The following is an 18,144-nucleotide window of genomic DNA, read 5'->3' as shown; positions in this document are numbered from 1 at the left end:
TAATTCTTCTCTAAAGATATGCAATTTTTTCCTGAAACATAGAAGATTTGGAGTCTTAATACAAATGTGTAATTGGCAAAATTTTCTTGTACATTTACCTACTTTTTTGGTAGCAGTGTCTTTTAGGAATTGGTTTATTAGCGGATGTATTCATTACTTTGGTTATGCTACTTCACTCCTGAGAAATTAGAGTACATTTTTCAAACCCCACATCATAGCCTCTTGACCCTAAGTACTTATTTTGAGTGACATTTATTATGTTTAACAATTATGTATGGTTTGTTGAAGTATTGTTTTTAAAAGATTAATGAAAGGAAATGTTACATCACTAGCCCAGATTTCCTTGTATTTCTTTACTTGTTCTACTTTATAAAGCAAACTTCCATGCTCATTATTAATGACCTGTTACTGAATGGTTTCAGTTCATTTTAAGAAGCACTTTCTCATAGAACTAGAATTATCCAAACAAAACTAAAAGCTTTTTAGAAAAATTTTGGTGTGAAATATATAGGTCTTTCTGTTGTAATATTATGTATTATGTATTTGTGAAAACACTAATATATTGTGCCACCTGATGGGTCAACTCACCTAAAAGTATGAAGCTTTATAACCAGAAAACTAACAAAAACAAATCTTAATAAGTATATTAGAATACTGTTAAAGATATATTAAACTTACTACAAAAAAGAAACACTACAAGTTAGGATTAAAAAGAAAAAAAGATGAAAATAGCCTGATGGAAAGGCATGCAAGGAAGAGTGGAAGCTACAGGGTTATGGAGGCCAGGGTAAAATGCATAAAAATTTGGAGAGAAGAGCTCATTAACACTTCTAAGAAAATGCATGTGGCCGAACTGTGCCAGGAGGAAGAACATGGGTTGAATGAGAATTGTGTACAATACTGCATTTTCAGCAGCTTGCAGCTTTCCACTATGTTAGCCTATTTTGGGTTCAGCTGTTATTTCTTAGTATTGCAAAATCATAGGCTGGTAAAAATCACAAGCTAACGTGATTTTCACATTGTACTAAAATCTTTTCCCTCTTTACTAGTGAGCTAATTTGTTTTACAGAAAAGCTTGGCAATAGAATAGGCTGTATTGAATTTAAGAAGTGGCTTCTGTTTTTGACTTGAGGCCTTTGATATGTCCATGACCTTTTTGTGATTTGATTTTTTGTGAAGTGGAAATATTATAACTAAAACAAATCTAGCACAACCTTTTCCCCCTTGAGTGTATTTTAATTTTTTTAATATAAAATAATAAACACATTAAAGGAAAACTGGAAAAAGGAAAAAAATTATCGAGTTACCAATATAAGCCACTATTAGTTTTTTATGTATTTTTACTTTTTCATGTTTTTAATAAGTTTTTTGTTTACTTCATAGTCTTCAAGAAAATCATTTTTAATGACTAAATTTTAGATTGAATAGATGTATTTCATTTAGCTATTTCTCTATAATAAAATGTGTAAGTTCTTATTATCTTTAACAGTTCTTCAAAAACGTGTGTGTGTGTAATAGAGGAGGAGGAGAGGGAGAGAATCTTTTTTTCCTATGGAGGATTATTTCACTGAAGTGACTCATAAGTGGAATTATTAGGTCAAAGAATATGACTTTTTTATTTGAAGTATAGTTGACATATAATATTAAGCTAGTTTCAAGTATACTACATAGTGATTCAGAATTACATACATTACAAAATGCTCATCACAATAAGTATATTTCAGTGTTATTGACTCTATTATATTCCCAGTGCTGTACTTTTCATCCCTGTGACTTATTTATTTTATAATTGGAAGTTTGTATTTTTTCATCCCTTTTACACATTTTACCCATCCCTCCCATATTCTTCCTTTTAGTACCACCAGTTCTTCATATTTGTGAGTCTGCTTCTCTCTTTATTGATGTTTGTTTGTTTTGTTTTTTAGATTTCACATGTAAGTAAAATCATATGGTATTTGTCTTTCTCTGTCTAGCTTATTTCACTTAGCATAATACCCTCTAGGTCCATTCATGTTGTCACGAACAGCAAGATTTCATTCCTTTTTATGGCTGAGTAATATTCAGTTGCATACAAATACCATATCTTATTTATTTATCCATTGTATGGTACTTCTATTTTTAATTTTTCGAGAAACCTCCCTACTATTTTCCACAGTGGCTGTACCAATTTATATCTTACCAGTAGTGCATGAGAGTTCCCTTTTCTCCATGTCCTCACCAATACTTGTTATTTCTTATCTTGCTGATACTAGCCATTCTGGCTGGTATAAAATGATACCTCATTCTGGTTCTCTATTTTTTTGTTTCTGAGAGAGAGAAAAAGAGTGCACAAGCAGGGGGAGGGGCAGAGAGAGAGGGAGACAGAGGACCTGAAACAGGCTCTTTGCTGACGACAGCAAAGAGCCTGATGTTGTTCTTGAACTAACCAACTCTGAGTTCATGACCTGATCTGAAGTCTGATGCTTAACCAACTGAGCCACCCAGATGCCCCTCTCAGTCCGGTTCTGATTTGCATTTTCCTCATGGTTAGTAATGGACATTTTTTCATGTGTCTGTTGTCTCTCTGATTGTCTTTGGGAAAATGTTCAGGTCATCTGCCCATTTTTAATTGGATTATTTGTGTTTGTTTGGGGTGTTTTGTTTTTGTTGGGTTTTTTTGGTGTTTAATTGTAAGGGTTCTTTATATTTTTTTGGATATTTAACCCCTTAAGGTATATATCACTTGCAAAGATTTTCTCCCTTCCAATGAGTTGCCTTTTCATCTTGTTTATGGTTTCCTTTCCTGTGCAAAAGCTTTCTAGGTGTATATAATACCAATTGTTTGTTTTTGCTTCTATTTCCCTTGCCTGAGGAGACAGATCCAGAAAAATCTTACTGTAGTTGATATCCAAGAGGTTACTGACTGTTTTTGTTTTAGTTTTCTGGTTTCAGGTCTTAACATTTAAGTTTTTAACCCATTTTGAGCTTATTTTTGTGAATGGTTTAAGAAAGTGGTCCAGTTTCATTCTTTTGCTTGTAACTGTCCAGTTTTCCCAGCAGCATTTATCGAAGAGGCTGTTCTTTTCCTCATTGTATGTTCTTGTCTCCTTTTTCTTAGATTAATTGACTATATATGTGTGGGTTTATTGCTGGGCTCTCAATTCTGTTCTATTGATCTATGAATTATTGGGTCAAAGATCATTTTTAGTGATTCTTGGTACAATATTGCCTATTAGCATTCTAAAATGGCACTAGGTCCTTGCCCCAAATCATGTATTAAATATTTTTTTAAACCATTGCTAATTTGGGCAAAAGTAGATATTGTTATCACTAATGTTTGTGCTTACTGCATGCCAAGTACTGTGCTAAATGTTATTATACATGTTATCAATTGCTTTGCATTTCTTTATTAGTGAAATTATATATTTTCCAATATGTTTGCTATTTATATATTTGATTTGTGAGAAAAGATCCTTTGCCTGTTTTTATGATGGATTTAGTATTCTAAGTGGATGGTGTCCTGAATGGTTTCAGTTTTCTGATTGTTACCAATTAGGATGTTTTCTAGCATTAAGGATTTTCTTCTAAAATAAATTAATTCTTAAAGGCAGGTACAGAGTAAACATATATGTTGACTATAAGTTCATTTCAGTTTGAAATAATTATAATTTGAATGCCTATTCTTGCTCAACGTTTTGTTAAGATTCATTGGGAATACAAAAGTAAAAAAAAAAAAAAATACACATTATGGGATTCATAGCTGAAAGGCCGTACACAGAACTGAGTAGCAGTGCAGAGTAAGTAGAGATTATAAAGCCCACAGCATAGTATCTATATATGTTAGCTGCTGATACATGGTACTCTCTGATTTCTATATGTAAGTGGAGATAAACGGAGATATAGGTGAAAGGTAAAAGTTAGAACATTGGAAATTAGTCATTCCTTTTTTTGAACATTGAGTGCTGAGAGTCTTTTTTTTTTTTTTTTTTTTTTTAAAGGAAGCAAGACATTCTTCAACCAGTGAATTCTCCTTCATCACATTTTTGAAATTCTCTATGGGTAGAGAGACTTAGGTGGTAAAGTGAATAACTTGGTCAGCTACATAGGACAGGATGTCATCTCTGAAATATAGTGTGTGCATGTATGCACAGATGTGTGTTATGTTGATGACTGTGTGGCTTACATAATTGATTGAAATAGAAACCATATTTGTTACAATTTGATCTTTTCATTTTAAAATTTTCTTGGTATGTCAAGTTATAGATATAGGTATAAGTAAGAAAGATAAGAACTGGGTATGAGGAGAATAATAATGAGATTTAAAATGGATAGGATTGGGTCATTGATATTCACAGGTTATGTGTATGCATTGTTACCAGGATAATGTAGTAATCAGAGTTTTGGTTCTGAAGTCAACCTGTCTGGTTTAAATTCTGTTGTTTCCATTTACTAATCAGGTAAGCTAAAACAGGATGCTTAATCTGAATCATTTTCCTCATTTATAAAATTGGGTTAATAATAGTGCCTACTTTATATAGAAGTTTAATTGGTGATTAATTGAGATAGCACAGTGTCCCCCAGAATATTAGCTGTTGCTGTTGATAATTAAGTGCTTTGAGACTACATCTAATAATAGCTACTAGAATCCAGATAGGACTGTTATACATGTAAAATCAACTGTCTTTCTTAATTCTTGGTGTAACCTGCCAGCATTGTTCTAAGTAAAATAAAACTCTGGAGGTACTTCTCTTATTTCAGTTATATAAGTATAAGTAGATAGAATTGGAAGACATAGAAGGTTTTTCACTGAATTCATAAGTAGGGTACCTTTATGAACCATTGAAAATGAATTAAATAGCACATTAGTTCTATCACTTTTCTCTTTGGTCAGTTATTCTCCCATCATAAGTTTTTTGTATTGAAGTTATGTTTCAAAAGCAAAACAAAAGACATTTGAGAATATAGAAATAAAAAAAGGGTAATTGAGAAATATCTTTTTTTCTTCTCCTTGAAAATACAGTTATAATTCAAATTTTACTTCAAGAATGTCAGCCTTTCAGTGTCAGTACTTGACAAGATGATACCGAATTCAGTTAAAAATATTGGAATGTATAGAAGAAATAATAAATTAATAGTAAATATAATTTGCTGATAATGAATTTAGTAAATAAGAAATGTTATCTTTTAAGTATGCTATACTATAAAAATATTAGAAATTCTTTATCTCTTTATAGTAAATATTTCAGATTGAGGAAAGGACTTATTTGGAATTATTGTATAAGCAATGTTTTAAATTTGGTTATTTTCTGTATTGAGCCATATGTATCACTATTATAATAGATCATATATTCTTAAAATGCGTAGATTATAAAGTCTTACAATTCAAAGAAAGTCTGCTCATTTTTTTATAATAATAAGCATTAGCATTAGGCTATAGCTGTAGGCTAGGGACTTTAGTAAGTATTCAAAATTATTTAATTTTCTTAATGTCACTCATACATATGGTGTTTTAATACAATATTTTATTTACAGTCATTTCTAATAGCATGAAATAAGTTCTGTTCCTTGTATTTTAATCCTTAATGTCTTTGTTACACAAATGTTGTGCTTAAATATTATGTGGGATAATTGCAAAGTTTCTGATTTTAGTGATATTGAAATATGTATTTTCTTTTTCCATGAGCTTAAAACTCTTAAGTATTATATTGATTGACAGTTGTTTCCTTTATTACAGAACTATAAGAGTAAATGGGTCCAGTAATTGGAATGACTCCAGAAAAGAGAGCTGAAACTCCAGGAGCTGAAAAGGTTGCAGGATTAAGCCAAATTTACAAAATGGGAAGCTTGCCTGAAGCTGTTGATGCTGCCAGGCCTAAGGCCACTCTAGTGGACAGTGAGTCAGCAGATGATGAACTCACAAACTTGAACTGGCTTCATGAAAGTACTAATCTTCTAACAAACTTCAGCTTCGGAAGTGAGGGTCTTCCAATTGTTAATCCATTGTATGACATAGAGGGAGACGATGTGCCATCCTTAGGACCATCTTGCTATCCGAACCCAGAAAAAAAATCAGCAACTTCAAAGCCCCCATATTCCTTTAGTCTTCTCATTTACATGGCTATTGAACACTCTCCAAATAAATGTTTGCCTGTCAAAGAAATTTATAGCTGGATTTTGGACCGCTTCCCATATTTTGCCACTGCACCAACAGGCTGGAAGAATTCTGTTCGACATAATCTGTCCCTGAATAAATGTTTTCAGAAAGTGGAAAGAAGCCATGGCAAGGTCAGTGTTTATGAACATTGCTTTATTTGGGCAGGTGGGGGAGAATTAACATAGAGACCTTAAAAGATGGGGAAATTAAAGGAATATATATATGTGTAAAGCTTTAATTTGTCACAGTCTACCTTCAAATCATATTACCATTAGCCTTTGACAGAGAAGTTGACTAATCCTTAACATTTCTTATAGTTCAAATCTTATAGCAATGAATTTATAAAAAAATTTTTTGTGGAAGGTGGGTATTCTAGGTTAACAGGTTTTTTGTTTTTTGTTTTTGTTTTTCTTTTTCTTTTTCTTTTTCTTTTTCTTTTTCTTTTTCTTTTTCTTTTTCTTTTTCTTTTTCTTTTTCTTTAAGTGCCCTAAAGATGTTACTCTCCTGTCTTCTGGTGTGTATAGTTTCTGATGAGAAGTCTGCTGCCATTCTTATCTTTGTTCCTTTGTAATATTTCTTTTTTCTTTTTTTTTTTTCTGTCTTTAAGACTTTTTTCTTTATATCTCTACTTTTTCAACAGTTTGACTCTGATGCACCTAGATGTGTTGTTATTTTCATCCTGCTTTGGTTTTTCAAAGGTTCTTGGATCTGTGATTTTTATTGGATATTGTCATTATCAGATCTGTCATTTATTAAATTTAGAAAAGTTTGACTCATTATCTCTAAATATTTCCTGTGGCTCACTTCCCACTTCTGGGACTCCAAGTAAAAATACATTAGACCATTTCCTCATTCTCACCTCTTGGTTACTTTGCCCCAGTTCATACTCTTTTCTCTCTTTGTTTCAGTTTGGATAATTTCTTTTTATAGGTCTAGTCTTACCTTTGTTGTGATCATTCTGTAGATAAGTCTGAAAAGGACTTCTGCATATTTTTCATTTCTAGCATTTCTATTTGCCTTTTTATTTTTTTATGTTTTTTTTTTTTTTGAGAGAGAAAGAGTGGGGGGAGGGGCACAGAGAGAGGGAGACACAGAATCTGAAGCAGGCTCCAGGTTCTCAGCTGTCAGCACAGAGCCTGATGAGGGCTCGAACTCATGAACTGCCAGATCATGACCTGAGCCGAAGTTGGATGCCCAACCCAGGTGCCTCCTTCTATTTGCCTTTTAAAAGTAGTCTCCATCTTGGAGCACCTATGTGACTCAGTCAGTTAAGCGGCCGACTTGATTTTAGCTCATGTCATGATCTCACAGTTCATGAGTTTGAGCCCTGGTTGGGCTGTGTGCTGATACTGCAGAGCCTGCTTGGGATTCATTCTCTCTCTCTCTCTCTCTCTCTCTCTCTTTCTCTCTCTCTTTCTGCCCCTATGTTGCTTGTGTTGTCTGTCAAAAATAAATAAACATTTTAAAAATAACAATAAAAGTCTTCATCTTTCTACTAAAATTTCCCACTAGATCCATAAACACATTTATTATAGAAATGGTGTCTGTCTGATAATTTCAGTATCTCATCTGTCTATGGGTTTGTTTTTGTTGAATGTTTTATCTCCTCTTTCTGTGTGTGTTTCCTAATTTGAGTTAAATGTCAAACATTATTTATAAAAGAATGGTAGAGACTGAGGCGAATAATATTTCTATCCAGAAATAGACATACCTCTACTTTTGTTTGATTGTTAGTGTGAAACAGATATTGGTCAATCCTGGTAACAATTGGACTGGGTTTGGGGTTTGTGGTTGTCATAGTTACATTCAGAATACCACAGGCTTCAAATTCATATAGAAATGAATTACTAATACTTTGTGCTTAATGTAAGTCCTGGAGTGTTGGATGATTTTTCTTAGCATTTTTGCTCTACCTTCATCTTTCAGCTTGTGATACATTTGGGGGCAGGAGGGGAGTTAGATATTTCTCTCTCTGCTCTTGCCCCTCTCATAGCAATTGCTTGTTACTTGGTATGAGGCTCTTGAGGTGGGAACATAAGTTCCTTGATTCTTCTGCTCTAGTTTTAATATTAAGTAGGCTCTGTATGCCTGTGTCTCAAAAGTAGGACTTTCCTTGCTTCCCCTGGGAGCTGACAGTCTCTCTCATGTACTGAGAGTAAGTAGAGTCTAGAGCTGCACTCATCAGTAGCCGGTTATCTACATGTGACTGGTGGTTGGCATATTGGACAGTACAGATACATGATATTTCTGTCACTGTAGAAAGTTCTGTTGGATAGCACTGTTCCAGAGCTCAGACCAATTTCCTGCTCATTCCTATCATGGTAGATAAACTCTGCCTAGTATCAGTGGGAGGTCCTAGGTACAGGTGAATGACCATTTCCTTTCTCATTGGAAGCATATCTCTGCTTTGTGTCATCTGGGCATGAGCAGATTTCCTGCCCATTACTTAATGACACATGACCATTGCCTAGTGTCAGTAAAGTGTGAGGATAGCCGAGTTTTGTATTTCTCTCCCAGCTTCAGCCATCTTTTGTCTGGCACGAGGATGAGGAGTGTATTTTGCCTCTCTCTCAGGGGAAGACAGCTTTGGTTTCATAGTGGAGCTTTGTCCAGTATGTAGGCAGGTTTTGTGCCTGTCCCACAGTAACACCTCATCTCATCTTGTGCTCATTTAGGGCCTGGAGCATGGATGAGCTTTGCCTGATACTCTTACTCCAGGCTTAAACTTTAGTTGTGTTCTGCACATCCCATCATCATCTCCAAGGGTACCTTTCTTAGGTCTTCCTCTCTGGAGCACTGGATGGAGACTCATAGAAAAATGCTGGCTAGTGGATATCCAAGGATGCTCAATTATCTTGCTAGCTCAAATTTAAGAATTTGTTACAATCAGGGTGCCTGCATGGCTCACTTGGTTAAGTGTCCAACTCAGGTCATGATCTCACAGTTCATGAGATCAAACCCTGCATCAGGCTCCATGCTGTATGTGCAGAGCCTGCTTGGGCTTCTCTCTCTCCCTCTCTTCTCTGCCCCTCCCCTGTTCTCTCATGCTCTCTCTCTTTCTTTCTCAAAATAAGTGAATTTTTAAAAAAGGATTTATTAAAATTTGAGTAGTTTTTTTTTCTTAATCTTTTGACCACCGCTTTATCTGTGCACTCCCAAAGTTAAAACATTTCATGTGTTCCATCTCTTCTCATAGGACTCTGAGTTCAGTTCTTTCAGTTGTCCTGTAGCCTTAACTCCCTGTTGATCCTGGTGCCACTAGACATGAGTAGCAAGATACTAGGACATATCATCATCTTACAGCTAACTTAAAAGAGGTTTATTAGTTATCTTTTGTAACATATTGCTATCTAACACATCTACTACCTAAAGAATATTTATGAAGACCAACTATGTGTTAGGCCGTTGAAAAAGCCTCAGTAATTTCAAAGGATCAATCTGTCATAGAGAACCCCAGATGAGTCCTACCTTCGGGTATTCATGCCCTTGTAGAGTTCCTGCGAGTAATGAATAGGGTTGGCTTGTGTAACCAAGAGAATATTGTGGAAATGCTGGAGCTTGCCTTTGGAGGCTATGTCAGAAACACCACTGTGGCTTCCATCTTGGGCTCTTGGATAAATAGCTATAAGGGAAGCCAGCTGCCATATAAGAACATTTAAGCAGCCTCCTGCCAACAGCAATGTGATTGAACAATCTTGGAAGCAAATTCCCCGAGTTTTCAAACTTTCCTTTCAGATAACTAAAAGTTTTAGAAATGTTGGATATTTTCATTCCAATGTGCATGTTAGATTTTATTTTGAATTGTATCACTTAATTGTTTACTAGTTTTAGGCCTATTGTGTTTATACTTAAGGTGGAACATAAGAGGAGACATGTCTACTAGGTACTTAGAAATATGGTAATGTGGGATTGAAGCTGTAATTTGGAAGTCATCGGCAGTGATTTTCAATAGAAAAATCTAGGGAAAGTATGTTGTAATGGAAGCCAAGGAGGTAAGTTTAAGTGTGAATGAGCAGCAATGTCAAATGTTGCAGAAAACTTGAAAATGATTGCTAAGAAGTAATTGAGACAAGTAGCAGCCAACAGATTAGGATTCAAAATATGGTGTGCTGGTAAATGTTGAAGGATTGAGTAGGTGGGAATGTAGGTTCTCTAAATTTTCATAGTATAAATATTTCCATCATGGCCAGTTTCAAGCTACCAATATTATATCATTAAATGTGAAGTTGATGGGAGATGTTTACAGTGAGCAGCACACCACTGTATGTAAAGAACTCATCTAACTATGTAAAGAACTCATCTAATTCAATAAGAAAAAGAAAACTAATAGAAAAATGGACAAGAATATGAACAGGCAATTAACAGAGGAGGAAATATAAATGACCAATAAGCATGCAAAGATGTTCATCTTCACTAGTAATCAGGGACATACAAACTAAAAGAACCCCAAAAGTAGTTTATACCCATTAAAATACAAAAATTTTTGATGTTTCATAGTATCAAATTACATAAGGGTAGGGGAAATAATATTTTCACACTACTGATGTGAGTGTAAATGAGTATGACCATTTTTGAGAGCAACTTGGCTACAACTATTAAAATTACAAATGTGCATATATTTTGATGTAGTGGATTAAATACTGATTCTTCCCTAGAGTAACATTCATACTTGCAATGAGATGTATATGATATTCACTATGGTATTGTTTGTTTGTAATAAAAGTTGCAAAATAATATGTCCAGTGTAGTTTAAGTTGTGGTAGTGAACAAAAAGGACTTGTTCTTGTCCACAATTTGTAAATGTGTGTAGTATTTCCATAATTAACCTGAGCATTCTTGAATGCTCAGAGAAAGAAAGAAGTTAAGGAACTGAGAACTAGCCAACAAGAAAGCATTATAGAATACAGGGAGAATGTGATAAAGAGAAATAAACCATCTTATGAGATAATAAAGAATATGAGGGTAGAGAAATTGTAATATATTAGGACAAAAATTAGCAAGATATCACAACTGAGGTCAGGGTGGGAGGAAAGGAAGACAGGTGATGGTCTTTTGAGAAATCAATAGCCTGCTTAAATGTCTGAAATTAGGACAGAAAGTGATACATTCAAGTAGGATTGGGAATGCTTGTGGATTTTTTTTTTATGTATGAAATGCTTCCTGAATCTGTTTTTCAAAATGACTGTTTCTCTTCTCTTGCAGAAATCAAATGAGTTAAACTTACTTCCAATAAATGTTGGAATTGAATTTGGCAACCTTGACAGCACTTTTCTGATGAATAAGTCTTATCTATAGATGATAATCTCAAAAAAAAAAAAAAAAAAAAAAGGAAAGATGGCAAGGTCTGGGCCAAACTGCAAAGTGGAAATGATACCTAACCAGCTGTATAGCTGCTGATTAGATTTCCCTCCCTGTCATCCATACCATACTTACTGTTCTCAATAGAGAGATCTAAAAATCTTGGCTTGGTTTTTATCTGCCTCAGTATTTTAAAATAGTAAAAGTTAGATGTGTTTTTTTTGTTTGCTTTGGTTTGTGTTTCATGTTTTAAATATTTAAATAGATATGTCTTATATCTACTTTCCTAAATTTTTATAAAGCTAAACTAAAATACTGTAACTGGAATTTTAGTTGGGAAACATGAAATTAGAAATTTTGCCTGGTTTAGTACAATTTTAGTCTGTAGATTTGCATAGTGATGACTCGCTACAATAGCTGAATTCCAGGAAGGAAGTCATGCCAACCACTATTAAAGTTCATACTATAAGCTATAAACAAGAGTTATGAATGCACCTGTTAATTAGTTAATTCTTTTTAATTCAGTTTTTTAAAAAACCACAAAAAAGGTCGTTGAGGGGAGACTATTAAAATATACAGGGCAAGTACATAAAAACATTTCAGGAATAGTGAATATTGCCTTTTCTCCCAAACCCTTCATTACAACTAACATTTAGATCTTTTTAAAGTTCATTTCTTAGTATATTCCTTATTTCTTCAACACCTTCAGTGGTTCTCTAACAAATAAGTCCAAACGCCTTAGGGTTCCACAGTGCAAAATAGTAAATGAGAGAATGCACGTTTCCTGTTTCCACTGCACAGAAGATTTATTTTGTTATAGGCAAATTTTGTTTAAAATAATCCTTAACAACTGAAATTCTTTATTATTTGTGTTCTAAGCACAGTAATAAAAGGGCAAGGTTTTTAAGTAAGAGTTAGTTTAAAATAAATTCCTCTTTGCTGAAGATCCTAAAACATAATGTTAGCAAATATATAGTTTTATCTCTTGTTACTGATAGTTTGTGAACAGACCCAGTGAAAGGAAATGCTGCCATGGTAACATAAACCAGACTGTTATTTGGAGACCTTACTCAAGATACTTAACTGCCCTGAACTGCAGGTTTTCAGTACAGTTCTTCCAATTTACTATTTCAAGGAAATAGCAATTCTACTATGTTCAAAACAATTTGTAATTCTCACAATTGAATTTGAAACGTAGACTATTGAACAAAACAATTTCTAGGAGTGTAATCTCAGAAATACCAAGATAGAACATGGCTAACATTCTTAACATTATTGTCTTAGTCAATATATGAAAAATAATCCAGACATATCTTTTCTATATGAAACTGAAGTGGGTTGGGGCAAAGGATGTTGTGGGTGTCAGTGTTTTAAAGTTTTATTTCCCTGTCATTGAAACACATTTATCATTTGGGCCAAGTGACTGAAAATGTATCTAATTTAAGAAATTTCATCACTTAATCCAAAAATATATATGTAAAATTTGACTTCCTTTGGAAAACAAATCAAAATTTCAAATACTTAATATATAGTTCATGTGGAATTTTGCTGCTGAAGGCCAGGAATGTTATAGCCTAATAGTATGATATGTTTCTTTCTATACTACAGTATGATATGACACCCATTGTTTTTCTTTTTCTATGCATTTAGGTTGTTAGGATGTTAAAAACTGCCTTAAACTCATAGCATAGTTATAAGACCAGAGATATTTTTCCTTCTAAATTTAGTTTATTCCTTGTTCTTTACTACCTTTAATCTCTTACTCAGAACTAATTGATTTTTGTTCTTATTGTTGATTTTTTTTAACTCCCTCTTAGAGGTCAAGGAGTAGGAATATACTGTTATTAAACCATATGGGGCACCTGGGTGGCTTAGTCGGTTAAGCGTCCAACTTCGGCTCAGGCCATGATCTCACGGTTTGTGGGTTCAATCCCTGCGTCAGGCTCTGTGCTGACAGCTAGCTCAGAGCCTAGAGCCTGTTTCAGATTCTGTATCTCCCTCTCTCTCTGACCCTTCCCTGCTCACGCTGTCTCTCTCTGTCTCTCAGAAATAAATAAAAACATTTAAAAAAATAAATAAACCATATAAACTCTTTATGCCAATTTCAGAATAACCCCCAGTAATAAGTATTCACTTATTTTCCAGCTCTGTGTCACTTAATATATAAATTACCTTATTCGAATCTCCTCACAACTCAGTAAAGAGCTTGTGTTTTTTATTTTATGAATAAAATATGAGTAAGAAGACTGACTCTTAGAGATTAAATGTTTTGTCCAATATCACATAGCCAATCAATAAGCAATGATTAGGATCTTAAGTTTTTATACCTATAGAACAGTGTTCGTATATTATGCCATTCTGCTATAATAATTATGACATGATGTTCAGAAGATTAGAGGCCTCAGCAATAGAATAAGAATAATATTATCTTGACAAAGAGTTTAGGACATGGAGACACTCTGGAATTCATCATGTAATGTCTTCAGCTTCATAACAACTTAAATCGTATATGGTTTTGTAAAAACTAAAAGGAGCCAGGGAAATAGAACACACATAAATTTTGTTATTGTCTAAGTAATTGTACATTTAATTGTGAAGTGTAATTCAAATTTTAAGAAACAACCAGTGAAGTAGAAAAGCTGTAATATAAAAATAAAAATTAACAGTCTGAAACTCAATAATCTGAGTTCTAAGGAAGTTTTGTACATCACATGGTGGGAGAAGGGAAGGTTATACCTTATAGTTGATTTTCAACATTTGTCGAGGAAAAAAAATCTTCAGAAATAATTTGTTAAAATGTAATGCCAGTACCTAGTAGAATAGAAACACATAAACAAACTTGCATGCTTTTAGATTGGAGGAAAAAGGAGCAATTTTTAAAACTACAAAGAAAGGGGTACCTTGGTGGCTTAGTTGGTTAAGCATCCAACTTTGGCTCAGGTCATGATCTCACGGTCCATGAGTTCAAACCCTGCGTTGGGCTCTGCTGACAGCTCAGAGACTGGAGCTTGCTTCAGATTCTGTGTGTGTCTCTCTCTGCCCACCCCCCCCATGCTCTGTCTTTCTCAAAAAGAATAAACATTTTAAAAATTTTACAAAAACTACAAAGAAAATGAACATGTATCAATAGCAGTAGCCAGTGTTTAATGAGTGCTTATCGTCTAATAGTGTTCTAAGCACTTTATGTGAATTAACTCTTAAAATACAGTAATTCTTGAAATAGATATTATTCTCTTATATATTTATATCTTGAGCATACTGATACACAGAGAGCATAGACATTTTTCTGACATTTCTCGTAAGTGACAAAACCAGAATTCAAGGAGGCAGAATTACTGCAAGGCTTGCTCTTTTAACCACTGTACAAGTAGTGTTTAGCTCTGGGGAAGTGGGATGAGATTGAATTTGGATCTTCTTGCATGGCTGTGGAGTTCTGTGTATAGCCTATATGTGGTTGTGGTACATGTGTAAGGATATGCTTGTCATCCAGCTTCTGTTCAGGATGTGCAGTTAAAGATGTTCAGCAAAGGAAATAGGAAAGGATAGGGGCTCCTGGGTGTCTGACTTTGGCTCAGGTCATGATCTCATGGTTTGTGGGTTCAAGCCCTGCATCAAGCTCTGTGCTGATAGCACAGAGCTTGCTTATTCTGTGTCTCCCTCTGTCTTGCCTCTCTTCCACTTGTGCTTTGTCTTTTTCACTCTCTGAAAAATAAAATAAACATTTAAAAAGATGTAGTAAAAGTTTATCCTGAAGGAAGAGTTAGCAGGTGATCTCATGAAAGTCCTTCAATTATTTCCTTTGACTACCTCAACTAGGATGTGTAGTATATTGATGGTTTTTTAGAATACTCTCTTAATTTGTCAGTTCCATTATTTTCCTAATTTTTAGTTATCAATTTATCAATTTTATTTTCATATATTGATATTAACATATAATCCCCCCCTTCCCCAGATATGATAAAACCTTATTTCAGATATTTCAATTTCTTTTGAGAGGGAGAGTGCACATGAGCAGGGGAGGAACAGAGGGAGAATGGCACAGAGCCCAGTATGGGGAGCCCAGTACAGGGCTCCACCTCATAAAACATGAGATAATGACCTGAGCTGAAATCAAGAGTCAGACACCTGACTGACTGAGTCACCCAGGTGCCCCTAAAATTGTAATCTTTAAAAGGAAATTTTATTTTCTTCATGGCCTAATTAATGTTTATAGTTTTTTCCATTAATATTTGGAAGGTGTATCTATAAAAATTCACTAATTACATTAGTTTTTTTTTCATAAATGTTTCACAGAACACAAGCTTCCTCAAATATTACCTGAGAGAAGGAGGTTCTGTTTCAGATAACTTAGGTAACCAGAAAACAGGTTAATAATAGCTAGAATATTTAGATCCCTTACCCTGCTAATATGTAGTGTGACCTTCTAAGAAGAAGAGAAGTAAAATGTGCAGCATTTTTCAAACCTATTTGAAGGAATTATCCCATAGCCTGGCCTTTTCTCTGCATGTTAGATAATATTAGTGAGGTTTTTCAGGTATCAGGGCCACCTACCTTCCTATAAACTGGTCCTTCACATTGGGCGAACCATGGATTTCACAAGCCCTTCTTTCAGGCAGCTCCCATTTGAAATTTAGCAGACACTATTGTTTACAGTTTCTTCAGTTTCTAATAATCATACAGACTCCATAATTTTTAGATTCTATTGATATTTTCAGTGGAATCTGGGTTTGTATGCTCATAGCCATATTATCTAAAAGTCCCTCAAATATTGTAACTTAATCCTTTGAGGGAAGGGCTTCCTTCCTCTTCATTATCTTTTGTGTGAGTCTTTTCCCTACCTCAATTGTTGATTTGCCTCCCTGAGGCTTTTGCTTTGCTTTTCATTAAATCGTGTGTGTTTTAAATTTAAATTTTACTTTATTTTTTTTATGCTTATTTTTGAGAAAGAGACAGAGTGCAAGCAAGGGAGGGGCAGAGAGAGAGGGATATACAGAATCCAGGCTCCAGGCTCCAAGCTGTCAGCACAGAGCCTGATGTGGGGCTCGAACTCACAAACCATGAACTAAAGTCGGACACTTAACCTACTGAGACACCCAGGCGCCCCTAAATTTTACTTTAAATGGGAACTTAAACATTATTGTTAATACTGTTAAGAATTCTTTTTTGATGTTTCATCGGATATCATACTGCTTATTACTTTTGGGAAAATGATGCTGCGTAGAAAGCTTAATTTTTTCTTTTCTTTCTGATTTTTCTATAATTACTTCCATTTGTTACATCTTAGCATGTGGAGAACCACGTTATATAGTTCTCCATACTGTTCTGTGTGCATTTTGGGGTTGTACCATTCTCACAGACTATGAAGTGATTGGCATGTCCTGTGGCTTTCTGTGCCAGGCATTGTGCAGAATCCCTGATTCATAATTTAATCCACAACAGTCCCATGAGGTAGGTAGTGTTATATCCCTACCTTCCAGATGAAGGGATAGTGGCCTGGAGAGATAGAAGTTTAACTTTCCTAAGGTCTAGTAGCAGGTAAATGACAGAGCTGGAGATCTGCCTCTAGGGCTTTTAAACACACAGTGCATTTATAGCAAGCTTACTTCAACCTTTGCATTGTACTCACAATGTACTGTAGGGTTTTTTCTCCCCACACATTGAGTAAAAGCATCCAGGCATTGATTGTATAGGTCTTAAATTCAGGTAAATAATTCTTGTGTATTTTATTTTAGGTTAATGGAAAAGGTTCCTTATGGTGTGTTGATCCAGAATATAAACCCAACCTTATGCAGGCACTGAAGAAGCAACCTTTTTCCTCAGCATTAACATTCTACACCCCTCCTGCATCTCCACAAAGGTACAGGATCTTCCATATAAGTGTCAATGGTGACTTGCAAGATTTCATTGTATGAGATGGAAAAACTTAACAAAGTTGTAAGGTTTTTCTGTGGGGTTTTTTTTTTTATCGTATAGAGAATAATTTATGGGTAAGACATTAACGTAAGGCATTTTCAATTATATCTAATTTGTTTTTAGGAAATAGGGTATTTGATAGGTAAGAACATAAATTCTGGAAAATACACTCTACTGGGTATGTAAAGAAAGTTATAATATGACTTCAGGTACAGAGGGTTTAAGTTATTTTAATTGTCTGCAATACTAATGCAGACTAAAGACATGACAAAAGTATATCTAAACTTTCTAAAGTAAAATGATTAACGGTTTGTCATTGTAACATTTTTATATGTATATATTTCTTTTTCTATTTTGTTTGGTTTTCTTTCATAGCACATTTAATATTTTGAAAATTATGTTCAGAATCTCAAATTTTAAAATGTCTGACAAGTAAAATAATGCTTTTGAGTTTTTTTATTCATTTTATTTCTGCTGGTAAATATAATTGTAATGTATTTCCTTGGATTTTGTTTTCAAACTCAGTGACTCCTATTGATCTTACAGCTTTTCCATTTAAGTGAAAGCTGAAAATGATACCTCAAATCTGATTTTGTTTCCTTTTCCTAAAGAATCTATTTTTTTGAATTCTATTATGTACTTTCATTTGAACTGAAAATGCCAGATTTTGTTGAGATACTTTTGAGGGTAGTCTTACAATGGTTAATTTGTTTTTTGGAAAATTTTAAAAGCTTTTTAATAAATTACTAAATGGAAAATTTCCAACATACACAAAAGGAGGGGAAAAAGCTATAATAAAC

General features: G+C 34.2%; 1 protein-coding gene across 2 annotated transcripts in view; it reads left to right on the top strand.

Annotated features, from left to right (window-relative positions):
* FOXN2 (forkhead box N2) overlaps positions 1 to 18,144 on the top strand; it is a 60,058-nt gene that overhangs the window by 24,911 nt on the left and 17,003 nt on the right. For both annotated transcript variants that reach the window (XM_039245943.1, XM_039245944.1), the window contains exons 2-3: positions 5,714 to 6,264; positions 17,164 to 17,288. In XM_039245943.1, coding sequence (XP_039101874.1) covers positions 5,728 to 6,264; positions 17,164 to 17,288 — 662 coding nt within the window. In that variant the 5' untranslated portion in view covers positions 5,714 to 5,727. The remainder of the gene's footprint in view (positions 1 to 5,713; positions 6,265 to 17,163; positions 17,289 to 18,144) is intronic.

Source organism: Hyaena hyaena, unplaced genomic scaffold, assembly GCF_003009895.1.
Source record: "Hyaena hyaena isolate Hyena2069 unplaced genomic scaffold, ASM300989v1 scaffold_274, whole genome shotgun sequence".
NCBI classification, from domain to species: Eukaryota; Metazoa; Chordata; class Mammalia; order Carnivora; family Hyaenidae; genus Hyaena; species Hyaena hyaena.
The sequence above is the reverse complement of the archived record's forward strand: the minus strand, read 5'-3'. Positions and strand labels throughout refer to the sequence as shown.